General features: G+C 36.2%; 1 protein-coding gene across 1 annotated transcript in view; it reads left to right on the top strand.

Moving 5' to 3' along the window:
- Positions 1-27,651, top strand: part of DACH2 (dachshund family transcription factor 2) — a 933,902-nt gene that overhangs the window by 602,658 nt on the left and 303,593 nt on the right. The window contains exon 6 of the mRNA XM_061137595.1: positions 25,387-25,559. Coding sequence (XP_060993578.1) covers positions 25,387-25,559 — 173 coding nt within the window. The remainder of the gene's footprint in view (positions 1-25,386; positions 25,560-27,651) is intronic.

Below are 27,651 nucleotides of genomic sequence, written 5' to 3'. Positions count from 1 at the left end.
AGAGTTAAATGTCTGATAAAAATGTCATATTAAGCAAAGGCAAATAAAATGAATGCCTGAAAAGTTGTAAATATTATGTTACGAGAAGTCAAAAACAGCTGATTTAGAGGTAGCCATGTCATAAACAAAGGGGAACCTAGAAGACTTCTGATTTCTTGTTTGACATGTAAAGAGCTTATAAATTGTCATTCTTGTCCACACGACAAGAAAAAATATGGAACAATCTGAAAATTAACAACTCTTTTAAATTCATCAAAGATTGAGTACATGGGGCACAGCTATCCCCCAAACTAAATAGATAGGCAGATACAGAGAATCACAGCTTATTGGGGAAAGAAGCCAGAGTTGGAGCATGGTAGAAGCATTTAAAGGGTAATTGAGTTATTTCTGAAGATTCAGTGTGGATCTAGCTTGAGAAATAAAATCTCCTAGGAGGCCGTTCTTAAGGGGGCCTCTACATTTTCATGAATTTTACTTCCAGAAGCCCCATGAGGTTATCAGACATAAATTTGAGGAAATTGTCCTCATGTTCTGGAAAAGGGAAAGAAAAGTAACCATTTCAAAGTATGTCCAGAATATTCTATTCTCCTTAACAGAGGCCCATCCTCAAAGGAAACTATTTTCCCAGAGCTTAAGCTATTTGGTTTTACCACAACATGACCTAGAAGAAGGGATACACTAAACTCCAGTATCCTGTAGCTGTTAATGTGAGGGAATAGGGTTATAAAATTCCAGCCCCTGTAGTTCTCACGTGGAGAATTAGAAATAGGGGAGTTCAGGATGGGGAACACATGTACACCCATGGAGGATTCATGTCAATGTATGGCAAAACCACTACAATATTGTAAAGTAATTAGCCTCCAATTAAAATAAATGAACTTATATTTAAAAAAAAAAGAAAATAAATAGTCAACTGTAGTCCCTTCTAGCCTTCCTGGCCAACCTAAGAGGAGTGGGGAAGCTGAAAAGCACTTGTGAAAGTCACAGCCCAAGGACACGCAGTCTCAATAGGAGACTGAGACTTAATCATAAAATTGTAGACTGCTGCATCTCCCTACACATTTTAGTAATATCACACTGGGGATGTACATAATAGCAGGAGATAACTATAGAAAGAACAGAAAGCCTCAGACCCTATTTAATATGGACTCTCAAGGAAAAAACAAAGACATCAGAGAAGATAGCAAAATACAGTTACTAATATGACAGCTATACCGAACATCCTAACTCATTGCCAGAAAACATAAAATTTCCCACTAAATGTTTGTTTAAGTCACTTCCTAATACACACAATATACATTTTCTAGCTTCAAACAAGAAGTCTAAGACATCAAAAAGGAGAAAAAAAGCATAGTATGAAGAGATAAAGCAAACAACAGAACCAGAATTAGATATAGTCGATATTTTGAATTATCAGATTAGGAATTTTATATAATTATGATTAATATGGGCCTCCAGGGAGCACTAGTGGTAAAGAACCCACCTACCAATGCAGGAGACATGAGACATGGATTCAACCCCTGAATCAGGAAGATGCCCTGGAAAAGGCTATGGCAACCCACTCCAGTATTCTTGCCTGGAGAATCCCATGGGCAGAGGACCCTGGCAGGCTAAAGTCCATAGGTTTGCACAGAGTTGGACACGACTGAAGTGACTTAGCACAGTATACTGAGAATATAAAAAGTGGGAAACAAAATTATTCATGAAAATTTTAATCAGAAAAAGGGAAAATCCAACTATTAAAAGGAAATACTGAAAATCAAAAGCACTCCAACAAAATGAAGAATACCTAAGATGGGCTCATAGGTAGACTGGCCAGGGTCAAAGCAAGGATTAGGAAACGTGGAGATATGTCAATAGAAATTTTTCTAACTGAAAAAGAAAAACAAAAATGAATGCAAAAACAATACAACAGAATAGCCAAGAACTGTGTGGCAATTACAAAAGGTGTAGTACATATGTAATGGAGATACAAGAAGGATAAGACTGGAATGGAACAGAAGAAATGTTTGAAATAACAATGACAGAAAAGTTTTGTAAATTAATGAGAGATACCAAACTACAAATCCAGAAAACTCATGAAGCACTAAAAAGGATAAATATTTAAAAATCTACAGCTATGCACATTATATTCAAAATGGAAAATTAAAAAGAAAAAAAAATCTTGAAGGAAGATGAAGGGAAAAAGCTCTATTTATGCATATGGGAATGAACAGAAGAATTACTTATTTTATACCAGGCTGGATGAAGCACAAACTGGAATCAAGATTACCAGGAGAAATATTAACAACTTCAGATATGAAGATGATACCACTCTAATGGTAGAAAGCAAAGAGGGACTAAAGAGCTTCTTGATGTGTATAAAAAGGGAGTGGAAAAGCTGGCTTAAAACTCAACATTCAGAAAACTAAGATCATGCATCTGGTCCCATCACTCCATGGCAAATTGATAGGGAAAAGGTAGAAACAGTGACAGATTTTTATTTTCTTGGGCTGCAAAATCACTGCAGACCATGACTGCAGCCATGAAATTAAAAGACTCTTCTCTTTGGAATAAAAACTATGACAAACCTAGACAGCATATTAAAAAGCAGAGACATCACTTCACTGACAAAAGTCTGTCTAGTCAAAGCTATGGTTTTTCCGGTAGTCACGTACAGATGTGAGTTAGACCATAAGAAGGATGAGCACAGAAAATTGATGCTTTCAAACTGTGGTGCTAGAGAGGACACTGGAGAGTTCCTTGGACAGACAAGAAGATCAAGCCAGTCAATCCTAAAGGAAATCAACCATGAATATTCATCAGCAGGACTGATACTGAAGCTGAAGCTCCCAATATTTTGTCCACCTGATGAGAAGAACTGACTCATTGGAAAAGATCCTGGTGCTGTGAAAGACTGAGAGCAAGAAAAGAAGAGGAAGACAGATTATGAGATGGTTGGATAGCATCACAAAATCAATGGACATGAGTTTGAGCAAATTCAGGGAGATAGTGAAGGACAGGGAATCCTGGCATAATGCAGTCCATGGGATCAGAAAGGAACAGACAGGACTTAGCAACTGAACAACAAACTTTTTTTTTAATTGGAGTATAGTTGCTATACAGTGCTGTGTCAGTTTCTGCTATACAGTGAAGTGAAAAAGCCATATGCACAGATGCCCTCTATTTCAGATTTCTTTCCGATTTAGGTCATCACAGAACACCAAGTAGCATTTCCTGTTCTATAAAGTATGTTCTCATCAGTGATCTATTTTAATACCTCATCTTCCAACAACATAAGAGATGACTCTACACATGGACATCACCAGATGGTCAGTACCGAAATCAGATTGATTATAATCTTTGCAGCCAAAGATGGAGAAGCTCTATACAGTCAGCAAAATTAAGACAAGGAGCTGACTGTGGCTCAGATCATGGACTCCTTATTGCAAAATTAAATTGAAGAAAGTAAGGAAAGTCACTAGACCATTCAGGTAGGACCTAAATCAAATCCCTAATGATTATTCAGTTGAACTGACAAATAGATTCAAGGGATTAGATGTGATAGAAAGAATGCCTGAAGAACTATGGATGGAGGTTCATAAAATTATACAGGAGGTGGTGAACAAAACCATCCTCAAGAAAAAGAAATGCAAAAAGGCAAAACAGTTGTCTGAAGATGCCATACAAATAGCTGAGAAAGAAGAGAGGCAAAAGGCAAAAGAAAAGAGGAAAGGTATAGCCATCTGAATGCAGCATTCCAAAGAGTAGCAAAGAAAGATAAGAAAGCCTTCCTCAGTGATCACTGCAAAGAAATAGAGGACAAACTAGAATGGGAAAGACTAGAGATCTCTTCAAGAAAATTAGAGATACCAAGGGAATATTTCATGCAAAGATGGGCTCAATAAAGGACAGAAATGGCATGAACATAAAAGATACAGAAGCTATTAAGAAGAGATGGCAGGAATACACAGAAGAGATATACAAAAAGATCTTCATGATCCAGATAACCACGATGGTGTGATCACTCACCTATAGCCAGACATCCTGGAGTGTGAAATCAAGTGGGCCTTAGGAACATCACTAGAATCAAAGCTAGTGGAGGTGATGGAATCCCACCTGAGCTATTTCAAATCCTAAAAGATCATGCTGTTTAAAGTGCTGTACTCAACATGCCAGCAAATTTGGAAAATTCAGCAGTGGCCACGGGACTGGAAAATGTCAGTTTTCATTCCAACACCAAAGAAAGGCAATTCTAAAAATCTTCAAACTACCACACAATTGCACTCAGTTTACACGCTAGCAAAGTAATGCTCACAATTCTCCAAGCCAGGCGTCAACAGTTCATGAACTGAGAAGTCCTAGATGTTCAAGCTGGATTTAGAAAAGGCAGAGGAACCAAAGATCAAATTGCCAACATCCACTGGATACTAAAACAAGCAAGAGAATTCCAGAAAAATAATCTATTTCTGCTTCACTGACTATGCTAAAGCCCTTGACTGTATGAATCACAAGCTGGAAAATTATTATTACAGAAATGGGAAAAGCATGCCACCTTTCCTGCCTCCTTAGAAACCTGTATGCAGGTCAAGAAGCAACAGTTAGAATTGGACATGGAACAATGAACTGGTCCCAAATTGGGAAAGGAGTACATCAAGGTTGTATATTGTCACCCTGTTTATTTAACTTATATGCAGAGTCGATCATGCAAAATGCCAGATTGGATGAAGCACAAGCTGGAATCAAGATTGCCAGCAGAAGTATCAATAACCTCAGATATGCAGATGACACAATCCTTATGTCAGAAGGCAAAGAGGAAGTAAAGAGACTTGTTGAAGGTGGAAGAGGAGAGTGAAAAATGGCTTAAAACTGAACATTCAAAAAGTAAGATCATGGCATCCAGTTCCATCACTTAATGGCAAATAGTTGCAGAAACAATGGAAACAATGGGAAAAAGTGAAAGACTTTTTTTTTTTTTCCCTTGGGCTCCAATATCACTGCAGATGGTGACTGCAGCCATGAAATTAAAAGATGCTTGCTCCTTGGAAGAAAAATTATACAAATGTAGGTAATGTATTAAAAAGCATTGATATTACATAGCTGAAAAATGTCTGTCTAGTCAAAGCTATTGTTTTTCCAGTGGTCATGTAGGGATGTGAGAGTTGGACCATAAGCAAGGCTGAGCACTGAAGAATTTATGTTTTTGAAATGTGGTGTTGGAGAAGACACTTCAGAGTCCCTTGGACTGCAAGGAGATCAAACCAGTCAATCCTAAAGGGAATCAGTGCTGAATATTCATTGGAAGGACAGATGCTGAAGCTCCAATACTTTGGCCACCTGATGCGAAGAGCAGACTCATTAGAAAAACTCTGATCCTGGGAAAGATTGAAGGCAGGAGAAGAAGGGGATGGCAGAGGATGAGATGGTTGGATGGCATCACCGACTCAAAGGACATGAGTTTGAGCAAACTCTGGGAGATGGTGATGGGCAGGCAAGCCTGGCGTGCTGCAGTCCATGGGGTCACAAAGAATCAGACATGACAGTGCTTGAAAAACAATATATATGGCAATTTCAATCTTCCAATTCATCCCACCACCCCCACTTCTCCCTTGGCATCCATACATTCGTTCTTTGCATCTCTATTTCTGCTTTTAAAATAAGATCATCTATACCATTTCTCTAGATCCCACATATATGCCTGAATATAAAATAGTGTTTTTTCTCTTTCTGACTTACTTCACTCTGTCGGACAGTCTCTAGGTCCATTCATGCCTCTGCAAATGACACAGTTTCTTTACTTTCAATGCTGAGTAATATTACACTGCATATATGTACCATATCTTTTTATCCATTCATTTGCCAATGTAAATTTAGGTTGCTTCAATATCCTGGCTATTTGTAAATATTGCTGTAATGAACATTGGGGCACATGTATCTTTCTGAATTGTCATTTCCTATGGGCATATGCTCAGGAGTGGTGTTGGTGTGTAGTATGGTAGTTTTATTTTTAGGTTTTAAAGGAATCTCCATACTGTTATTCATAGTGGCTGTCTGAATTTGCATTCACACAAACTGTACAAGAGGGCTCCCTTTTCTCCACATCCTCTCCAGGACTTATTATTTGTAGATCTTTTGGTGATGGCCATTCTGATGGGTCTGTAGTGATAGCTCATTTTAGTCTTTTGAGTTTTTTTTTTTTATTGTTGTTGTTGTTGTTTTTGGCCATGCTGTGTGGCATGTGGGATCTTAGCTTCCTGATTAGAGATTGAGCCCATGACCCTGTAGTTGAAGTGAAGAGTCTTAACCACTGGGCCACCCTCATTGTGGTTTTGATTTGTATTTCTTTCTCTAATAATTAGTTATGTTGAGCATTTTTTCATGTGTTTGTTGGCCATCTGTATGTCTTCTTTGGAAAAATATCTTTCTAGGTCTTCTGCCTAGTTTTTGATTGGGTTGTTTGTTTTCTTGATATTGAGCTACATAAGCTGATTTTATATATTAGAGATTAATCCCTTGTGAGTTGCTTCTTTTGCAAATATTTTCTCCCATTTGATGGTTCCCTTTTCACCTTGTTTATGGTTTCCTTTTCTGTGCAAAGGCTTTTAAGTTCAATAAGGTTCCATATGTTTATTTTTGTTTTTATTTTCATTATTCTAGGAGATGGATCAAAAAAGATGTTTCTGTGATTTATGTGAAAGTCTGTTCTGCTTGTGTTTTCCTCTATGAGTTTCATAGAGTCTTGATTTATATTTAGATTTTTAATCCATTTTGAGTTTATTTCTTGTGTATAGTGTCAGTGAGTGTTCTAGTTTCATGTTTTTACATATAGCTGTTCAGTTTTCCACAATAAGCACCACTTATTGAGGAGACTGTCTTTTCTTCATTGTATATTCTTGACTTCTTTGTCATAGATTGGGTGACCATAAGTAGTGTGGGTTAATCTGTGGGCTTTCTATCCTGTTCCATTGATTTATATTTTTTATTCTTGTGTCACTGCCAGACTGTCTTGATGACTGTACTTTGTAGTGCAGCCTGAAGACAGGGAGCCTGATTCCTCTAACTCCATTTTTCTTTTTCAAGATTACTTTGGCTATTTGGGCTTTTTGTGTTTCCATACAAATTGTATAATTTTGGTTCTAATTTTGCAAAAAATCCCATTGGTAGTTTGAAAGAGATTGCATTGAATATGTAGCTTGCTTTGGGTTGTACAATCATTTTCACAGTAATGATTTTTCCAATCCAAGAACATAGTGTATTTCTCCATCTGCTTGCATCATCTGTTATTTCTTTCATCAGTATACTAAAGTTTTCTGAGTATAGTATATATATATATATATATATATATATATATATATATATAATATAGTATAGAAGGTAGTATAAACCTACCTTCTTAGGTAGGCTTACTCCTAGGTATTTTATTCTTTTTGTTTCAGTAGTGAATGGGATTGTTTCCTATTTTCTCTTTCTGATCATTCATTGTTAGTGCATAGAAATGTGAGATGTTTCTGTGTATCAATTTTGTATCCTGCAACCTTTGCAAATTCACTAATTAGCTCTAGATGTTTTCTGGTGGCATCTTTAGGATTGTCTATGTACTGTTATCATTTCATCTGCAAAAAGTGACAGTTTTACTTCTTCTTTTCTAATTTGGATTCCTTTCATTTCTTTTTCTTCTGTTATTGGCATGGCTAGGACTTACAAAACTATGTTGAATAATCATGGTGAGAGTTGTCAAACTTGTCTTTTTCCTGATTTTAGAGGAAATGTTTTCAGTTTTTCACCACTGAGAATACTGTTTGCTCTGGGTTGGCCGTATATGGCCTTTATTATTGAGGTAGGTTCCCTCTCTGTCCATGCTCTGGAGAATTGTTATCATTAATGGGTGTTGAAATCTGTCAATAGCTTTTTATGTATCTATTTAAGTGATATGGTTTTTATTCTTCAATTTTTCACTAATGATAGGGTGTATTACATCAATTGCTTTGCACATATTGAAGAATTTTGTGCCTCTGGGATAAATCCCATTCAATCATAGTTTAGGATCCTTTTAATGTGTTGTTGGATTTGGTTTGCTAATATTTTTTTGAGGATTTTTGCATCTATGTTCATCAGTGACAATGGCTTGTGATTTTCTTTTATTGTGATATCCTTCTTTAGTCTTGATATCAGGTAATGGTGGCCTCATAGAAATAACTTTGGAGTGTTCCTTCCTCTGCCATTTTGGGGAAGAGTTTGAGAATGATGTGTGTAAATTCTTCTCAAAATATATGATAATATTCGCCTCTGAAGCCCTCTGGTCCTGGTCGTGGAATTTTGTTTGTTGAGTCTTTTATACTCACAGTTTCAAATTTATTACTAGCGATTGGTCTGTTCATAGTTTCTATTTCTTCCTGGTTCAGTCTTGGAAGGTTATCGTTTTCTAAGATTTGTCCATTTCTCCCATGTTTTCCATCTTACTGGCATGTAGTCACTTGTAGTTGTCTCTTTTAAAAAATGCTTTATTATTTTTTGGCTATACTGGGTCTTTGTACACTGCTCAAGCTTTCCCTAGTTGCAGCAAGTGGGAGCTACTCTTGAGTTGTGGTGCTCAGGCTTCTCATTGCAGGTGCTTCTCATGTTGTGGAACACAGGCTCTCAAACATGTGAGCTTCAGCAGTTGTCACTCTTGGACTCAAGCAGTTGAGGCCTGTGGTTCCTAGAGCTTGGCCTTGGTAGTTGCGGTGCACTGGCCTAGCTGCCCCAAGGCACATGGAATCTTCCCAGAGCAGGTACTGAACCTATAGCCCCTGCATTGGCAGGGAGATTCTTAACCACTGGACTACCAGGGAAATCCTAGTTGCTTGTAGTAATCTCTTATGATCATTTGTATATCTGTGATGTCAGTTGTAATTTCTTTTTTTTTTCATTTCTAATTTTGATTTGAGTCCTCTTCTCTTTTTTCTCAAGGAGTTTGACTAAAGGTTTATGAATTGTGTTTATCTTTTCAAAGAATTAGCTTTTAGTTTCATTGATCTTTGCCTTTGTTTTCTTCATCTCTATTTCACTTATATCTGCTCTGATCTTTATGATTTCATTCCTTAAACCAATTTTTTTCGGTCTTCTTTCTCTAGTTGCTTTCAATTCAGTTCAGTCGCTCAGTTGTGTTCGACTCTTTGCAACCCCATGGACTGCAGCATGTCAGGCCTCCCTGCCCATCAGCAACTCCCAGAACATGCTCAAATTCATGTCCATCAAGTCAGTGATGCCATCCAACATTCTCATCCTCTGTCATCCCCTTTTACTCCTGCCTTCAATCTTTCCCAGAATCAGGATCTTTTCCAATGAGTCAGTACTTCACATCAGGTAGCCAAAGTATTGGAGCTTCAGCTTCAGTCCATTCAATGAATGTTCAGGATTGATTTCCTTTAGGATGAACTGGTTTGATTTCCTTGCACCCCAAGGGTCTCTCAAGAGTCTTCTTCAACACTACAGTTCAAAAGTATCAATTCTTCACTGCTCAGCTTTCTTTATGGTACAACTCCCACATCCATACGTGACTGCTGGAAAAACCATAGCTTTGACTAGATGGACCTTTGTCAGCAAAGTAATGTCTCTGCTTTTTAATATGCTGTCTACTTTGGTCATAGCTTTTCTTCTAAGGAGCAAGTGTCTTTTAATTCATGGCTGCAGTCACCGTATGCAATGATTTTGGAGCTCAAGAAAATAAAGTCTGTCACTGTTTCCATTGTTTTCCCAACTATTTGCCATGAAGTGATGGGACTGGATGCCATGATCTTAGTTTTTTGAATGCTGAGTTTTAAGCCAGCTTTTTCACCCTCCTTATTCACTTCCATCAAGAGGCTCTTCAGTTCCTCTTTGCTTTCTGCCATAATGGTGGTATCATCTGTGTATATGAGGTTATTGTTATTTCTCCCAGCAATCTTGATTCCAGCTTGTGCTTCATCCATCCCGGCATTTTGCATGATGTCCTCTGCATATAAGTTAAATAAGCAAGGTGACAATATACAACCTTGACGTGCTCCTTTCCCAATTTGGAACTAGTCTGTTATTCCAAGTCTGGTTATAAATGTTACTTCTTGATCTGCATACAAATTTCTCTGGAGGCAGATAAGGTCATCTTGTATTCCCACCTGTTTAAAGTTTTCCATAGTTTGTTGTGATCCACACAGTCAAAGGCTTCAGCATAGTCAATAAAGCAGAAATAGATTTTTTTTTTTTTCTGGAACTCTCTTGTCTTTTCTATGATCCAATGGATGTTGGCCATGTGAACTCTGGTTCCTCTGCCTTTTCTAAATCCAGCTTGAACATCTGAAATTTCTCAGTGCACATACTGTTGAAGCCTTGCTTGGAAAATTTTGAGCATTACTTTGCTAGCACATGAAATGAGTGCAATTGTGTGGTAATTTGAACATTCTTTGGCATTACCTTTTTTAAGGATTAGAATGAAAACTGACCTTTTCCAGTCCTGTGGCCACTGCTGAGTTTTCCAAATTTGCTGGTATATTGAATGCAGCACTTTAACAGCATCATCTTATAGAATTTGAAATAGCTCAGCTGGAATTCCATCAACTCCACTGGCCTTGTTCACAGTGATGCTTCCTAAGACCCACTTGACTTTGGACACCAGGATGTCTGGCTCTAGTTGCTTTAGGTGTAATCTAAGGTTGTTTATTTGAGGGTTTTCTAGTTTCTTGAGGTAGGATTATATTGTTATAAACTTCCCTCTTAGAACTACTTTTGCTGTGTCCCATTGTTTTTTAATTATTGCGTTTTCATTGTCATTTGTTTCTAGGTAGTTTTTGTTTCCTCTTTAATTTCTTCAAGTGATCTCTTTAATTTCTTCAGTGATCTCTTGGTCATTTAGTAACATATTGTTTAGTCTCCCTGTGTTCATGTTTTTTGCAGTTTTCTTTTTTTTTTCCTGCCATTGATTTCTAATCTCATACCTTTGTGGTCAGAAAAGATGCTTGATACAATTTCAATGTTTTTAAATTTACCAAGGCTTGATTTGTGACTAAGATGTAATCTATTTTAGAGAATGTTTCGTGTGAACTTGAGAAGAAAGTGTATTCTGCTGCTATGGGGTGGAATGTGCTATAAATATCAATTAATTCAACTGGTCTAATGTGTCATTGAAGACTTCTGTTTCCTCGTTAATTTTCTGTCTGTATGTTCTGTCCATTGGAAACTGCCATGTGAAAGTCTCCCGCTATTTTTGTGTTGTGGTCAGTTTCCCCTTTTATGACTATTCAGATCAGTTCAGTTCAGTCACTCAATCATGTCCAACTCTTTGTGACCCCATGGACTGCAACACACCAGGCTTCATGGCTGTTAGCATTTGCTTTATGTATTGAGGTGCTCTTATATTGTGAAACATAAATATTTGCAGTTGCAGAATCTTCTTGGATTGATCTCTTGATCATTATTTAGTGTCATTTCTTGTCTCTTATAACTGTCTTTATTTTAAAATCTATTTTTTTTCTGATATGGGTATTGCTACCCCTCCTTTCTTTTAATTTCCATTTGCATGGAATATCTTTTTCATCCCTTCATTTTCAGTCTGTATGTGTCCTTAGATCTGATGTGGGTTTCCTATAGCAAACATATTTATGGATCTTGTTTTCATATCCATCCAGTCAGTCTGTGTCTTAGTTGGAGTATTCAGTTTATTTACATTTAAGGTAATTATCAGTATATATTTTCCTATCACCATTTTCATAATTTTGTGTTTGTTTTGTAGGTATTTTTCTTCTCTTCTGTTTCCTGCCTAGAGGAGTTCCTTTAGCAATTGTTTTACCTCTGGTTTGGTGGTGCTCAATTCTCTTAGCTTTTGTTTGTCTGTAAAATTTTACTTTCTCTGTCAAATCTGATTGAGATCCTTGCTTGTTAGAGTAATCTTGGTTGTTGGTTTTTCCCTTTCATCACTTAAATATATCCTGTGATTCCCTTCTGGCCTGCAGAGTTTGCTGAAAAATCAACTGATAACCTTATGCAGATTACCTTGTATGTTTTTGTTGCATTTTCTTTGCTACTTTTAATATTTTTTCTTTGCATTTAATTTTTATTATTTTGATTAATATGTGTCTTGGTGTGCTTCTCTTTGGGTTTATCCTGTATGGAACCTTCTGTGTGTAACTATTTCTTTTCCCATATTATGGAAGTTTTTGTCTATAATCTCTTCAAGTATTTTTTCAGGTGCTTTCTCTTTGTCTTCTGGGACACCTATAATTCGAATGTTTCTGTGTTTATTGTTGTCAAAAACGTCTCTGCTGCCCTCCTCATTTATTGATTTATTTTTTCTTTACTTGCTCCACAAAGGTTATTTCCACCAATCTACCTTGCATCTCATTTATCTGTTCTTCTGCCTCAGTTATTCTGTGGTTGATTCCTTCTAGGGTGTTTTTCATTTTACTTATTGTATTGTTCATCACTGATTGTTCTTTGGTTCCTGTAGATCCTTGTTAATCATTTCTTGTATCTTCTTGATCCATGCCTCCATTCTATTTCCAAGATCTTGGATCTTCTTTACTATCACTATTCTGAATTCCATTTTAGGTAGATACCCTATTTCCTCTTCACTTTTTGGTTTTGTGGGTTTTTACCTTGCTCTTTCTTCTGCAACATATTTCTCTGTCATTTCATTTTGTCTTACTTACTTTTTATGTAATCTCTTTTCCAAAACCCTCAGGATCATAGTTCCACTTGTTCCTGATGTCTGTCCTCAGGTGAGTGAGGTTGATCCAGGGTTATGTAGATTTCCTGGTGGGAAGGTCTGGTGTCTGCACTCTGGTGGGTAAAGCTTACTATTTTCCTTCTGATGGGCAAGGCCACATCAGTTTGTGTGTTTGGGGGTGTCTGTGAGCTTAGTACAACTTTGGGCAGCCCATCTGCTGATCACTGGGGCTGTGTTCCTGTCTTTCTGGCTGTTTTTGTGAAATGTCCAGCACTGGACCCTCTAGATAGGTCTCTGGACCCACTGTGGGCACCGTTTGGGTACGTCAGATTTTGACCTGTGCCAACTCCCACGTGTATTTCCCCTCAAAGTACACTGCTACTAAAGCTAGACTGGTCTCAGTTGTGGGAACACTCTGTCTATTAATACATTGCAAAGACACAAGATTTACCATGCCAATCATAGGGATTTAATCTGCAGCTTGTGAAGCTCCACAGAGAGATTTCCATTCCTCTTCTTTAGTTGTACTACCTATGGGGCTCAGCTTTGTTGTGGGGCTCACCTCTCTGTGTGCCACCCTCATGTGTCTGTTCCCTGCTGAGTTGAGAGGGAGAGAAAGCAGTGACTGATTGGGGCACACTTTACTCATTTAGGCTGGGGGGTTATGAGAACAATTACTTTAGATTAACCTTCAGAAACCAGGCACTAAAGAATAGAGTGGTATGAAATACTTGATAATGAAAGAAACAAACCCACCAACCTAGAATTTTAGATTTGCTGAAATTTTCCTTTCAAAGTGAGAAAATAAAGAGTTTCTCAGACAAACAAAATTTAAAGGAATTTGTGCCCATACCATCAGTGCTGCCCTGCAAAAATGTTAAAAGAAAGTCTTCATAGAGAAGAAAAATGATATAGGTCAGAAATTTGGATCTACATAAAGAAAAGGAGAGAGTTAGAGAAACAATAAATTAATATATCTATGTCTTTATTGTTAATCTAGCAAATACACTGTTCCAAATAATAACAGCAATGATAATATGGATTATTATACTTCATGTATAAGTGTTAAAAGATGAGAGTGGTGTTATAAAACACAGAAGTGAGCTATGGAGATAATCTGCTCTAAGTTAACTTTCTCTACCCATTAAGTTGTTGGTGTCCAGTTGTTAGGTTATGTCTGACTCTTTTGTGAACCCCATGTACTACAGCGCTCAAGGCTCTTCTGTCTTCCACTATCTCCAGGAGTTTGCTCAAATTCATGTCCATTGAGTTGGTAATGCTATATACTCCTCTCATTCTCTTCCACTCCTTCTCTTTTGCCTTCAATCTTGTCTTTTCCAATGAGTTGTCTCTTCACATCAGGTGGCCAAAGCATGAGAGCTTCAGCATCAGACTTTCCAATGACTATTTAGGGTTGATTTCTCTTAGAATTGACTGGTTTGATCTCCTTGTGGTCCAAGAGACTCTCAAGCGTCTTCTCTATTACCACAATTCAAAAGCATCAGTTATTCAGTGCTCAGCCTTCTTTATTGTACAACTCTCACAGTTGTAAAGAACTACTTGAAAAACATAACTTTGGCTATGTGGACTTTTGTCAGCAAATTTATTTCTTGCTTTTTAATATGGTGTCAAGTTTGTCATAGTTTTTCTTTCAAGGAGCAATCATCTTTTAATTTAATAGCTATAGTCATCATCCACAGTGATTTTGGAGCCCAGGAAAATAAAATATGCATTTCCAATTTTTCCCTATTTGCCATGAAATAATGAGACTAGATGCCATGATCTTAGTTGAATGTTGAGTTTCAACAAACTTTTTCACTCTCCTTTTTCATCCTGATCGAGAAGCTTTTTACTTCCTCTTTACTTTCTGCCATTAGAGTGGTATCTTCTGCATATTTGAGGTGGTTAGTATTTCTCCCAGTAATTTTGATTCCAGCTTGTAGTTCAACCAGCCTGGCATTGCACATGATGTACTCTGCATATAAGTTAAATAAGAAGGGTGACAATAAATAGACTTTTTGTACTCCTTTCCCAATTTAAAACCAGTCAGTTTTTCCATGTTCAGATCTAACTATTGCCTCTTGACCCACATATAAGTTTCTCAAAAGCCAGGTAGGATGTCTGGCAATCTCATCTATTCAATGATGTTTCAGTTTTTTGTGATCCACACAATCAAAGGCTCTAGCATAGTCAAAGAAACAGAAGTATATGTTTTTCTGGAACTCCCTTGCTTTCTCCTGCTGAAGTCTAACTTCAAGGGTTTTTAGCATAACCTTGTTATCATGTGAGATGAGCAAAATTGTATGGTAGTTTGGATATTCTTTGGCATTGCCTTTATTTGGGATTGGAATGAAAACTGACCTTTCCTAGTCCTGGGGCCATTGCTGAGTTTTCCAAATTTGCTGGCATGTGAGTGCAGCATTTTATAAGCATCATCTTTTAGGATTTAAAATAGCTCAACTGGAATTCTGTCATCTCCACTAACTTTGTTCATAGTAACGCTTCCTAAGGTTCACATGAGCTAATGCTTCAGGATGTCTGGCTCTAGGTGAGTGAATATACCATCGTTGTTATCCAGATCATTAGGACATTTTTTGTACATTTCTTCTGTGTACTTTTGACATCTCCTTTTAATCTCTTCTGCTTCTGTTAGATCTTTACTGTTTCTATCCTTTATCATGCCCATCCTTGCATGAAATGTTTCCTAGATGTCTTCAAGTTTGTTGAAGAGATTTCTAGTCTTTCTTGTTCTACTGTTTTTCTCTATTCTTTTGCATTGTTAATTTAAGAATGCTTTCTTATTTTTCCTTGCTATTATCTGAAACTCTGCATCCACTTAGCTATATCTTTCCCTATCTCCCTTGACTTTCACTTCTCTTCTTTCCTCAGCTATTTGTAAAAGCTCCTTAGACAACCACTTTGCCTTCTTGCATTTGTTTTTCTTTGGGATGGTTTTAATGACTGCCTTCTGTATAATTTTATCTACTTTTGTTCATAGTTCTTCAGGCACTTTATCTTCCAAATCTAATCCCTTGAATCTATTCATCAACCACACTGTATAATCATAAGGTATATAATTTAGGTCATACATGAATGGCCTGGTGGTTTTCCTAATTTCTTCAATTTAAGCCTCAATTTTGCAATAAGGAGCTGATGATATGAGCCACAGTCAGCTCCATGTCTTGTTTTTTTTTTTTTTTTTTTTGACTGTATAGAGCTTCTCCATCTCTGGCTGCAAAAATATATAATCAATCTGATTTCAATACTGACCACCTGGTCAATGTGTTGAGTTGTCTCTTGGGTTGTCAGAAAAGAGTGTTTGCTATGACCAGTGTGTTCTCTTGTCAAAACTCTGTTAGCCTTTGCCCTGTTTCATTTTGTATTCCAAGGCTAAACTTGCTTGTTTTTTTTTTTTTTTTTGGGGGGGGGTTGTCTCTTGACTTCCTACTTTTGCATTCCAATCCCCTATGATGAAAAAGATATCATTTTCTACCATTACTTCTAGAAGGTGTTGTAAATCCTCATAGAACCAGTCAACTTCAGCTTCTTTGACATTAGTGGTTGGGGCATAGACTTTGGTTACTGTGATGTTGAATGGTTTGCCTTGGAAATGAACTATGATCATTCTGTAGTTTTTGAGTTCTGACAATTTGTGCTCCACTGGAGGAGGAAATACAAACTCACTCTAACATTTTTGACATAAGACCCTTATTAACAGTAGAAAAAGGCAAAAAATGTGACACTAGAAGATGATCTCCACCTCCAGGTTGGATAGTGTCCACTATGCTACTGGGGAAAAGCAGAGGGTAATTACCAATAACTCTAGAAAGAATGAAGCAGCTTGGCCAAAGCAGAAATGATACTCAGCTCTGGTGTTGGATGTGTTCTGTGGATGTGTCTGGTCTTAAAAATAAAATCCAATACCATGAAAAACACTATTGCATAAGATCCTGAAATGTTAGGTCCATTAACGAAGGTAAATTGGATGTGGTTAAGGAGATGGCAAGATTGAACATCAACTTCTTAGGAATCAGTGAACTAAAATGGATAGGAATGGGCGAATTCAAATGACCATTATATCCACTTCTGTGGGCAAGAATTCCTTAGAAGCAATAGAGTAGCCCTCGTAGTCAACAAAAGAGTCCAAAAGACAGTTCTTGTGTACAACCTCAAATCCATGAAGTGATTTAGTGTTATTTGAAAGCTGATTTAAATAAGTTGTAAAATATATATTACAAACTCCTGGGAAATCACTAAAATTTTGTAAAAATAAGTATAATTAACCTGATAAAAGAGGAGAAAATAAATCATATAAAATGGTCAGTTAACACTACAGAAAGCAAGAAAAGAATGGAAAACAATATTAAAAAGAACCAAGGATAATGAATAGAAAATATGATAGCTGCTTATCCAAGTATCATAATCATTCCAATTATGATTGGTCTTAATATACCAATTAAAGACATAGATGTGCATATTTGTGACCTAGGGTGTTGGTGATTTTGCTGGTATGTAAACCACCTACTTCCTATATAATTATGCATGTGTACTTGCTCAGTCATGTCCAACTATAATTATGCATGTGTGCTTGCTCAGTCATATCCAACTCTTTGCAACCCCATGGACTGTAGCCTGGTAATCTCTGTTCATGAAATTCTCCAGGCAAGAACATTGAAGTGGGTAACCATTCCCTTCTCCAAGGGATCTTTCTGACTCAGGGATTGAACCTTGATCTCCTGCATTGTAAGTAGATTCTGAACCATCTGAGCCACTAGAGAAGCCCTCCTATATAATCATGATTCAATAAAACAAAACAAAAAAAAAAAAAAAAAACAGCTACAGCAAATATGGAAACTATTGAAGTCAATAAGAAAACAAACAATTTGTTGTCTTTAAGAAACATGGCTGATTCATATCAATGTATGACAAAACCCACTGGAAAAAAAAATAATAATAATAATAAAAATTAAAAAAAAAAAAAAAATAAAGCTAAAAAAAAAAAAAAAAAAAAAAAAGAAACTTACTTTAAGTATAAAGACACATATTTATTAAAAATAAAGGATTGGAGGCAGTGTGGCTAAGTTGGAAGAGTAGGAAAACCAAGTTCCTACTCCTTTCAAGAGCACACTAAAATTACAACTATTCACAGAGTAAGTATCTATAGAATGACCTGAAGACTAGCAGAAAAGATTTTCCACAACTTAAGACATAAAGAAATAACCACAACAAGATAAATAGGATGAGTGGAGATGTCAAATCATCAGCACTCACACAACAGGGTAGGTAACCCAAATATGGGAGAGTAATCACAATAGCAGAGATTCTCTCCAAGGAGAAAGTTGTCCAAGCCCCACAATCAAGTTCCCTAGCCAGGCAATTTGCATCCAACAGAGAAGTCCCTGGAACATCTTGTTTTGAAGGCCAGTGGGGCTTGTGTATAGCAATTCAGTGGGCTGTAGGAAACAGAAACTCTGCTCTTAAGGAGCACACAGAAAATCTTATATCCTTTGCATCACAGAAGCAATAGTTTGAAACGAGCTTTGGTCAGACACTCTTGCTGATCTTGGAGAGCCTCTCAGAGAGGCAAGAAGCAACAAGGATTATGCCTGCGCACATAGAATGCCAGTAGACATTTTTTGGAGCTCATTTTATCATGAGGACACCAGTACTGACAAATGCCATTTTGGACTTCTCTCTGTAGTCTATTAGCCCTGAGGGTTTATATCCCCTCTAGACCAACCTGAGTCCCACACTCCTCTGGTTAAGCAGCCAGCCACAGCTATACTCACCAGTGGGTCTGTGCCAGACATGAGACTCACCAGGTGACACAGCCAGCCAAGCTAGGACTTGGCCCTGCCCACCAGAGGGCTGGTATCAGCCCCAGGCTCACTGGGTCACACAGACAAATGCTCTAGGACCCAGTCCCACATACCAGTATGCTGGCACCAATCCTAGCCACACAGGCCTTATATCCAGTCACACCAGAACCTGATCTCAGGAATGAATGCGCAAACACCACCCCCAGGACACTTGAGGCCCAGGAACCAGCTATGCTGAGACTCCCCACCCTCCCACCACCAGTGGGCTGGCACAAACCTTGGAACTGCCTGAGCAGTACAACCAGCCCAGCCGACACACAGTCCAACCCATCAGTTGGACTGTGAGCCTGTAACCACTGCACAAAAAAATTCCTGGCAGCCAGCTGGGCTAGAAGCTAACCCTTCCTAATAGTGTGCCCATAGTAATTGATCCCATCACAACAGAAGTGTTCATACAGCTCACACAGAGGGCACTCCTAGAGCATATAACTTGTGCTGCTGTGCCTCATAGGATGTCTCTTATATAAGGCTAATTTTACAAGATCAGGAAATGTAACCAAACTCCTTAATGCATAGAATTATACACAGAAAAGTAGGCAAAGTGAGGAGAGAGAAGAATGTGTTTCAAACAAAGAAACAAGACAAAACCACAGAAGAACTTAGCAATGTGGAGATAAGCAATCTACCCAATAAAGAGTTCATAAAGACCCTCAGTGAAATCAAGAGAAAAATTGGTGAACACAATGAGGAATTTAACAGGTAAAAAATATAAAGAAGAACTAAATATAAATGAAGGATATAATAGCATAAAAAATGAACTACAAGGAATCAGCAGTAGATAGGATGATACAAAGGAATGCACTTGCCAAATGGAAAACAGAGTAGTGTAAATCACCCAATCTGAACAGAAAGAGGATAACAATTTTAAAAAATGAAAACAATTTAGGGAAAACATCAAGAATCCTAAAATTAACTTGCTGGAGGGGGCAGAAGAAAAGAGGGGGCAGAGGGATTATTTGGGAAATAATAGAACATACAAAGTAAGGTCTTTAACATCAGTCTTGGAAATATTCTTTTGGATATTTGTCCTCAGGCAAGGGAAACAAAAGTAAACAAATAATCAGTTGTGGCTACAAACTATAAAGTTTTTGCACAGTGAAGGAAACTATTAATAGAAAAAGTTGCTTGCTGAGTGGGAGAAGATGTTTTCACATATATATCTGATAAGAAAGTTAATACCCAAAACATACAAAAGACTCATACAACTCAACATCCAAAAAACCAGCTGATTAAAAAATTAGTAGTAAACCTGAAGAGATTTTTCCAAAGAAGAACTCTATATGGCAAGCAGACACATGAAAAGATGCTCAACATCCCTAATCACCAGGGAAATGCAAATCAAAACCAAAATGAGATATCACCTCATGCCTGTGAATGATTGTTATAAAAAAATAACAAATATTGGCAAGAATCTGGAGAGAAGGAACCCTCCTGCACAGTTGATGGAATTTAAATTGGTGCAACCATTATGGAAAATGGTATGAAATTCCTCAAAAAACTGAAATCAGAACTACCATACCATCCAGCAGTTTTACTCTGGGTGTTTATCTGAAGAAAACAAAAATACTGACTTGAAAAGAAATATGCACCTAGATGTACATAACAGCATTATTTTTAGTAGCCAAGATAATGAATGGAAGCCACCTAAGTGCCTACAGCAGATGAATGGATAAAGAAAATGTCTCTCTCTCTCTCTCTCTCACACACACACACACACAACAATATAATATTTCTCAGCAATAATAAAGAATGAAATCTTGCCATTTGCAACAGTGTAGATGTACCTGGAAGGTATTATGCTTAGAGAAATAAGACAGAGAAAAACAAATGCTATATGTTGTATGTATATCAAAATGTGAAATTTTTAAAGATCAAATTAGCAAGTATTAGAAACAGGTACAGACTAGCAGATTCAGAGAACAAACTAGTGGTTATCACAAGGGACAGGCATTGTTGGAAGGACAAAATAGGTGAAAGGGATTAAGAAGTACAAACTATAAGTTAGAAAATAAATTTTTTAAGGATGTAACAAACAGGACATCAAATAGAATCAATATTTTTAATAACATTGTATTAAACTATACTATATGTAAATATAGTTTGTGTAAACTATAAAATATAAAATCACTAAGTTAATATACTGTTAATATACTGAAGATAAGCTAATATTATAAGTCAGTTATAGTTCAATTTAAAAAAAAATCCGGTTAAAATCATGTCAAAGACCTGGAGCAGACCCTCATCAAATAAAATATACAGATGACATATAGCCATATGAATATATATTCAACATCATATGCCATTAGAGAATTTCAGATTAAACAAACATAAGCTACCCCCACACACCTATTGGAATGGCTAAAATCCAGAACTACATCAACATTAATTGCTGGTATGGATGTGGAGCAACAAGAACTCTCATTCATTGCTGGTGGGAATGCAGTATGGCACAACAATTTGGAGAGCATTTGGTGCTTTCTCATGAAGCTACACAGAGTCTCCTTGTTTATCCAAATGAATTAAAATGTTATGTCTAAACAAATCTATATACCAATGTTTATAGCAACTTTATTCATAATTGCTAAAAGTTGAAAGCAACCATGGTGTCCTTCAATAGTTGAATGAGTAAAAATCTGTGGTATATCTATGCCATGGAACAATAATTAGCAACAAAAACAAATGAACTATGAAATCTAGAAAAGATTAATGCATATTGCCAAGTGGAACAGAGCCAGTCTGGAAAGAGTAAATACTCTATGATTCCACCTATATGGCATTCAGGAAAAGGCAAACCTATAGAGACATTAAAAGCCAAGTTTAAGAGGAGGAGTGAATAGATGGAGCAGAAGAGATTTTTAAGGCAGTGAAACTAAGTAGTCTGTATGATACTGTAATGGTAGATACATGATGTTGTGCATTTGTGAAAAGCCATAGAATTTGTAACACAAAGAATGAGCTCTGTTGTACACTATGGATAGTAGTTAATAATAGTGTATCAATATTGATTCATGTATTGCAGCAAGTGTACCTCACTAGTACATGATGTGTACTGCTGGTGGAGAGGAAGTATATGGAAGTTCTCTGTGATTTCTGCTCATTTTTTCTGTAAACCTAAAACTGTTCTAAAAATAAAGTCAGTTGATTAAAATAAATGAGAACTTTTGCCATATTCAAATAAATAAGGTTAGAGTGGTAGATTTCAGAGAGAAAAATCAACAAAAGTGAAGGCTTGCATTTTCAGTTCTAATGAGGTGGATGAAACTGGAGCCTATTATAGAGAGTGAAGTAAGTCAGAAAGAAAAATACCAATACAGTATATTAACACATATATATGGAATTTAGAAAGATGGTAATGATGACCCTATATGTGAGACAGCAAAAGAGACACAGATATAAAGAACAGTCTTTTGGACTCTGTGAGAGAAGACGAGGGTAGGATGATTTGAGAGAATAGCATTGAAACATGTGTATTAACATATGTGAAATAGATGACCAGTCCAAGTTTGATGCATAAAATAGGACACTTAAAGCTGGTGCACTGGGACAACCCTGAGGGATGGGATGGGGAGGGAGGTGGGAGGGGGGTTCACATTGGGGAACACATGCACACCCATGGCTGATTCATGTCAATGTATTGCAAAAACCACTACAACACTGTAAAGTAATTAGCATCCAATTAAAATAAATAAATTAAAATAATAATGAGAAAAGAAAAAAAAAGTGAAGGCTAAGATGAATTAAAATTGTGGAGAACTGCAGCTGGTCCAGAGGGGATAGAGTAGAGCATACATAGAAGAATATAGTGAGATATCAAAGCTAGAAAGTTAAATTCATATGAAACCAAAGAGCTTATATTTTATTCTGGAGATAATGAGTAGCCACTTAAAGTCTTTAAAATTGAAGTGGAAATGAAAATAATGGTATAGGAAAACCAACCAGGAAGACAGTTTACCATCTAGGCATGACGGGATTGGTGCCTGACTGTAGAATACAAGATATTACATATGACAGTGATTTGGAAACTGAATGTATGTGTAATTTTAGAGGGAAGATTAGAGTATTATGAAATTTGTAGCCTTAATTACTGAAAGGAGGTGGTGCCATGCACTTACATAAAAGTTATGGGAGTCGCCACAATACCAAGATGCATTACAAAGAGTGCTTATAGTGGTACACCTGATGTCCTTGTGATTGACAGGAAAAAAAACACATTTTAGTGATTTTTAAAAAGAGTTTGTCTTCATTACCATTCTATTAAAAGTCTCTGTACATTTCTGACATGTAACTCAACGAGCCAGATTGCTGGAATTGTATATATTATTGATGGCTCTTAATTTAATGTTTTCAGCTTTGGGAAAAGTTTGACTTGCATAACTCAGTATTTGCATATGCTCTGCATGTGCATCTCAAGTGGGGTCACTATTAAACTCACGTGTAATATAAATATTAACTTAAATTCCAGGATATTATAGTCGATTGATGGTTAGTTATTGTTGGTCATGGTCTGAAGTTGTGACTTTTAAGTCCTTCATGGTTATTTGAAATGTTTGAGTGAATTATATTTTAAAACTGTCAATGGCTGTTAAATTCTGTTTGTGGTTTGCATGTAGTTTGCATGTCAATTGAACTTTAAGTAGGCATATGACTTGATATGGCCAAATGGTATCTGGATGATGCTGGAAACCTTTCAAGGATGAGGAAAGATTATTATACTGTTAACAGAAGTGTAAAGTCAACAAAAGTTTAATCATTTGAGTGAAAAATAGAGACACTGATGGCTACTTTTCATCTATAGTTTGATCAATTTTCTATTAAAATACTGACTATACAAAGAAGAATTGGAAGTCCATAATTATCTTGGTTTGTGGTAAATGTTAACCTTATATAAATGGGTTATTGATAGTTGCTATTATGTTGAACATAAGGTGAAGTTTATTGATGGTTGCTACTATGTTGAACATGAGGTGAAGATCTTAGGGAGAGATAAATAGTGATTAATTTATGTTATGGAATATCCCATCATTATAGCAAAGCTGCATGATGGGTAAAGCATAAAATGCATATACATCTACATAATTTTGTAAAGTGAACTGAAAATAAACTAATTTAAAAGGGGACACAAATCCATTTTGAATTCAGTGTTTGCACTGTATTGAGACTTTAAATTAGTAATCACAGGAAAAAGTTTCAAAACTGTAAAGTCTGTTCTAATAGATTGCTCCTAAAAGAGATTCAGAGGGTGAGTCATAAATGAAGTTATGGGGAAAAGTTTAAAATATTTTATTAATACTCTTTGGGGATTTGGAGTCATAGGAAGTATAGAAATATTTCCCTTCTTGGATTCCACACAAAATTTGTTTCTAGCTTTTTTATCCTTGAATAATTCTGATAACAGTACATTTTGTGTCTGTCTTTATCAGAAATATTGATGACTGTTGTATTCTTTGTTTAGGAATTTCTTTAATAGAGTGATCACTTTAATGTGAGACCTGTCATATCTAGGAGTTTGTTTCATTGTGCTACTTTTGAATACTTTGTTAATTACTTTAATTCAACCATCTTTATTGAGCTCAGGAGATTTATTTACAGCATTCTTCCTTCTAGCCCTGTTTGTGCCCTTTGTATTACTGTTACTGTTGTTTTGAGGAATGAGATTTAAGAGGCTTCTGAATATATTTCCTACAGATTCATTGTACACTTGCTGTTGTGATATTGGAAACAAGAAAAAATGATGGGATGCAAAGAGGAGAAAGGGATGTTATTGACATTTGATAATTGTGTGTAAAATGAACATAAACATTGCCCATAGTAGAATTTCAATAGCCTATAATAATTTAGGAAAATTACAGGGGAGCTCATTTTAGAACATCTGTTAAAGATTACTTGTTTCTGGGATCATGTCCAAAAAAGGCAAGATTACTGTCAAGACAATAGTTTAAAATACATTATAAAGTTCTATAGTTTACTTATTGTAGTCATGTTAACATCCGTAATGTTAGGCCAACTTTCCCTAGCCTCTACTCAAAGGTGTTTCCTCACAAATACCAAACTTATGAAGGATAAGCAGACAATTATTTTAATTTGTTACTTTTTTTTCATAATGACATATCTGTGGCTACCACAAGTGTTATATGGATAACACTTGAAAGATATTCTTTAAGAAATTTAAAATATGTGAAAAATATTTCACTTTGCATAATAAAACAAATAAAATTATTGAGACTACTCAAAGATGTGGATATTTGTTATTAAACTGGAAAACAGGTTGATATTTTGATAGAGGAGTTATTCCTTGTGGACAAAGTCTTCAAATTAGAACTATAAGCATTCATTTTAGAGATTTATAGCTAAAAGGGTAGGACATATTCCAAGTCTTATTTTCTTCAATAATTCTGAAGCCTAAAGAATATACATCTTATCATACCAGTACCACTATTATGTCTTCTAAAGAAAGAGATAAGCTAGAAACTATCAACACATCATTACACTATAATGTTTAAAAAGAAAGTTGCTTCTTTTTGTTAAACACAATGATGTTCAGCTTAAAGATTTTTGTTTATTTTTATGAGTAAAAATTTGAACCTTATAAATAAATATTTTGGAAGTGAGAGCAAGAACAAGGAATATTGTTAAATAAAAGTCTGAATATACGTGCATTTTTAAATTATAAAACCATGTTAAATTCCATAGATGCTATTAATTGCTCAAGTAGATACTAGGATGTGATAAAATCACTTAAAATTCAACAAGAGTGAAGACTTTTTTTTTCACTATTTATCAATTTTGATATGATTTCTCTTTGTCCAAATAATGTAACTAATATGATAATTTAACATGCACTGTCTCTTTTAGGACTGGATCTGCCATTTATGATGATGCCGCATCCCCTACTTCCAGTCAGCTTACCTCCTGCATCAGTTGCTATGGCAATGAATCAGATGAACCATCTCAATACTATTGCCAACATGGCTGCTGCAGCCCAGATTCACAGTCCACTCTCCAGAGCTGGGGCCTCAGTTATAAAGGTAAGAATCGTAATTTAGAAGAGGATAAAGGTATTAATAACATGTACATTTTGATAAAATAATAATAATTCCATGAATTCTTAAGTATAAACACACAGCTCATTAACTCAGTTGCTTAGCATAAAGTATTGATGAGTTTGATTTCTGACTAGGCCTGCTAAGGTGTTTTTGTTATTGTCATTTGTTTTCATTCAATGACCACAGATACTACCTTTAGTTCTAGCATCCTGTCTTGTATTCATGAGCACAGTCTGTGGGAGGTGTGCCCAGATAAAGAGAGAGCAGAAGAATGTGCAAAATCCATACCCATCACCGGGGTGAAACAAAGTAAACACTGCATCTTCTTGGTGTTTGTGAGGCAGTTGTGGAATACTATATATCATAAAAGATTTATAGTTAAAAATACCTGAATTTCAATTCTGATCGTGCTGCTTAATATCTGAATGACCTTGGATATAACAATTAACCCTCCTCGACTTTTTCCTCAACTGTAAAATAAAAGTCATAATCTATCCCACCTATTTCATTGGCTGTCTGGAGGTAATATGAGTAAAATACAGTTTTAAATTGTGAAACATTAAACAAACCTTTATGACAATTTTTAATATTCAGTTCAGTTCTGTTGCTCAGTCATGTCCGACTCTTTGCGACCCCATGGACTGCAGCACGCCAGGCTTCCCTGTCCATCACCAACTCCCAGAGCTTACTCAAAGTATTGTCCATAGAGTCGGTGATGCCATCCAACCATCTCATCCTGTCATCCCCTTCTCCACCTGCCCTCAATCTTCCCCAGCATCAGGGTCTTTTCCAGTGAGTCAGTTCTTTGCACCAGGTGGTCAAAGTATTGGAGTTTTATCATTATCATATTCTAGAATAAAATTTTTCAAATTTTTGGGACCATTGGGTAATGCACAAATATTTTATAATCCTCCTTGTGTTTCCTATTAGTTTGTCACATGAATCATTTTACCCTCCAAGTATAACATGAACTAAGTTTTGTAATACATTGTTCCTTTGGTGGAGAAGATAATATAAGGGTGTATAGAATCAAATAGTACAGTTAATCAGGGAAACCCTTGATTTGTTCCTTTGTTCCTCCATTTATTCAACAAATATTATACCCAATATGTAGACATCATATAGGGCAATATGGGAAATAATTAGGATGTAGTTCCTGACTTCCAGGACCCACAACCTAAATTCTAGATGAACAACAAGTGCACATTTAACTTGCATAACAACACAGACTGTGATGCATAGCAATCCATCAAGCTTTACATGAACTTAGAGGAGGGAGAGAGCAAATCTAGGTTGGAGAAGAGAGGGAGCAGGAATCACAAATGGTATTACAGTTGATGGATTTGAGCTGGGCCTTGCAATATTGATGTTATTGTAATAGGTGAACATGGGAGAAAAAGAACTGAGGGCAGAAGAAATGTGAGATTCTAGACATATTTGTTCAATTTTAAGTTAGCTTCTAGTTTGGTGAACTTCTAAAACAATGAAGAAAATTTAAAATATAACTTTTATAGGAAAGGGAAAGAACTGATAAATTTTTATTAAGCTCCATATATATGTTCATGGCCAAGTAGCAGTATGCTTTCTCTAAGGACTGTGGCCCTCAGTGAATTAGTCTGTTTTGACTAAAAGTGATGAGAGTATGGACATCTTTATCTTGTTCCTAATCTTAGAGGAAATACTTTCAGCTTTTTGCATTTGAGTATGATGTTAGCTGTAGATTTGTCATATATGGCCTTTATTATGCTGAAATATGTTCCCTATATGCTCACTTTCTGGAGAATCAGAAGACACTGATATCTGGTTTTAAAACATTGTGGGTCCATCTGTATTTTTTGTTTTCTATTGATTGAATCCCTATTAAGCATCATGTGATTTTTAAGGCTTGTGACCTAATAGGGAGAGACAAAAAATGAACAGAGTTTTTGATCTAAACTGTAAGCAGATTAAAATGAACTAATGTGTACTATTTTGAAAACATGCTTTTGCTGATCTTATTTTATACTATATGAAGCCAGGATTCCTGAGTCATGTGAAAACTACATATAATGCTTTCCTATATTCTATGTGCTTA

This window comes from Dama dama, chromosome X (assembly GCF_033118175.1).
Source record: "Dama dama isolate Ldn47 chromosome X, ASM3311817v1, whole genome shotgun sequence".
Lineage (NCBI taxonomy): Eukaryota > Metazoa > Chordata > Mammalia > Artiodactyla > Cervidae > Dama > Dama dama.
Note: the sequence above shows the minus strand (reverse complement) of the source record. Positions and strands in the feature narration are given on the sequence as shown.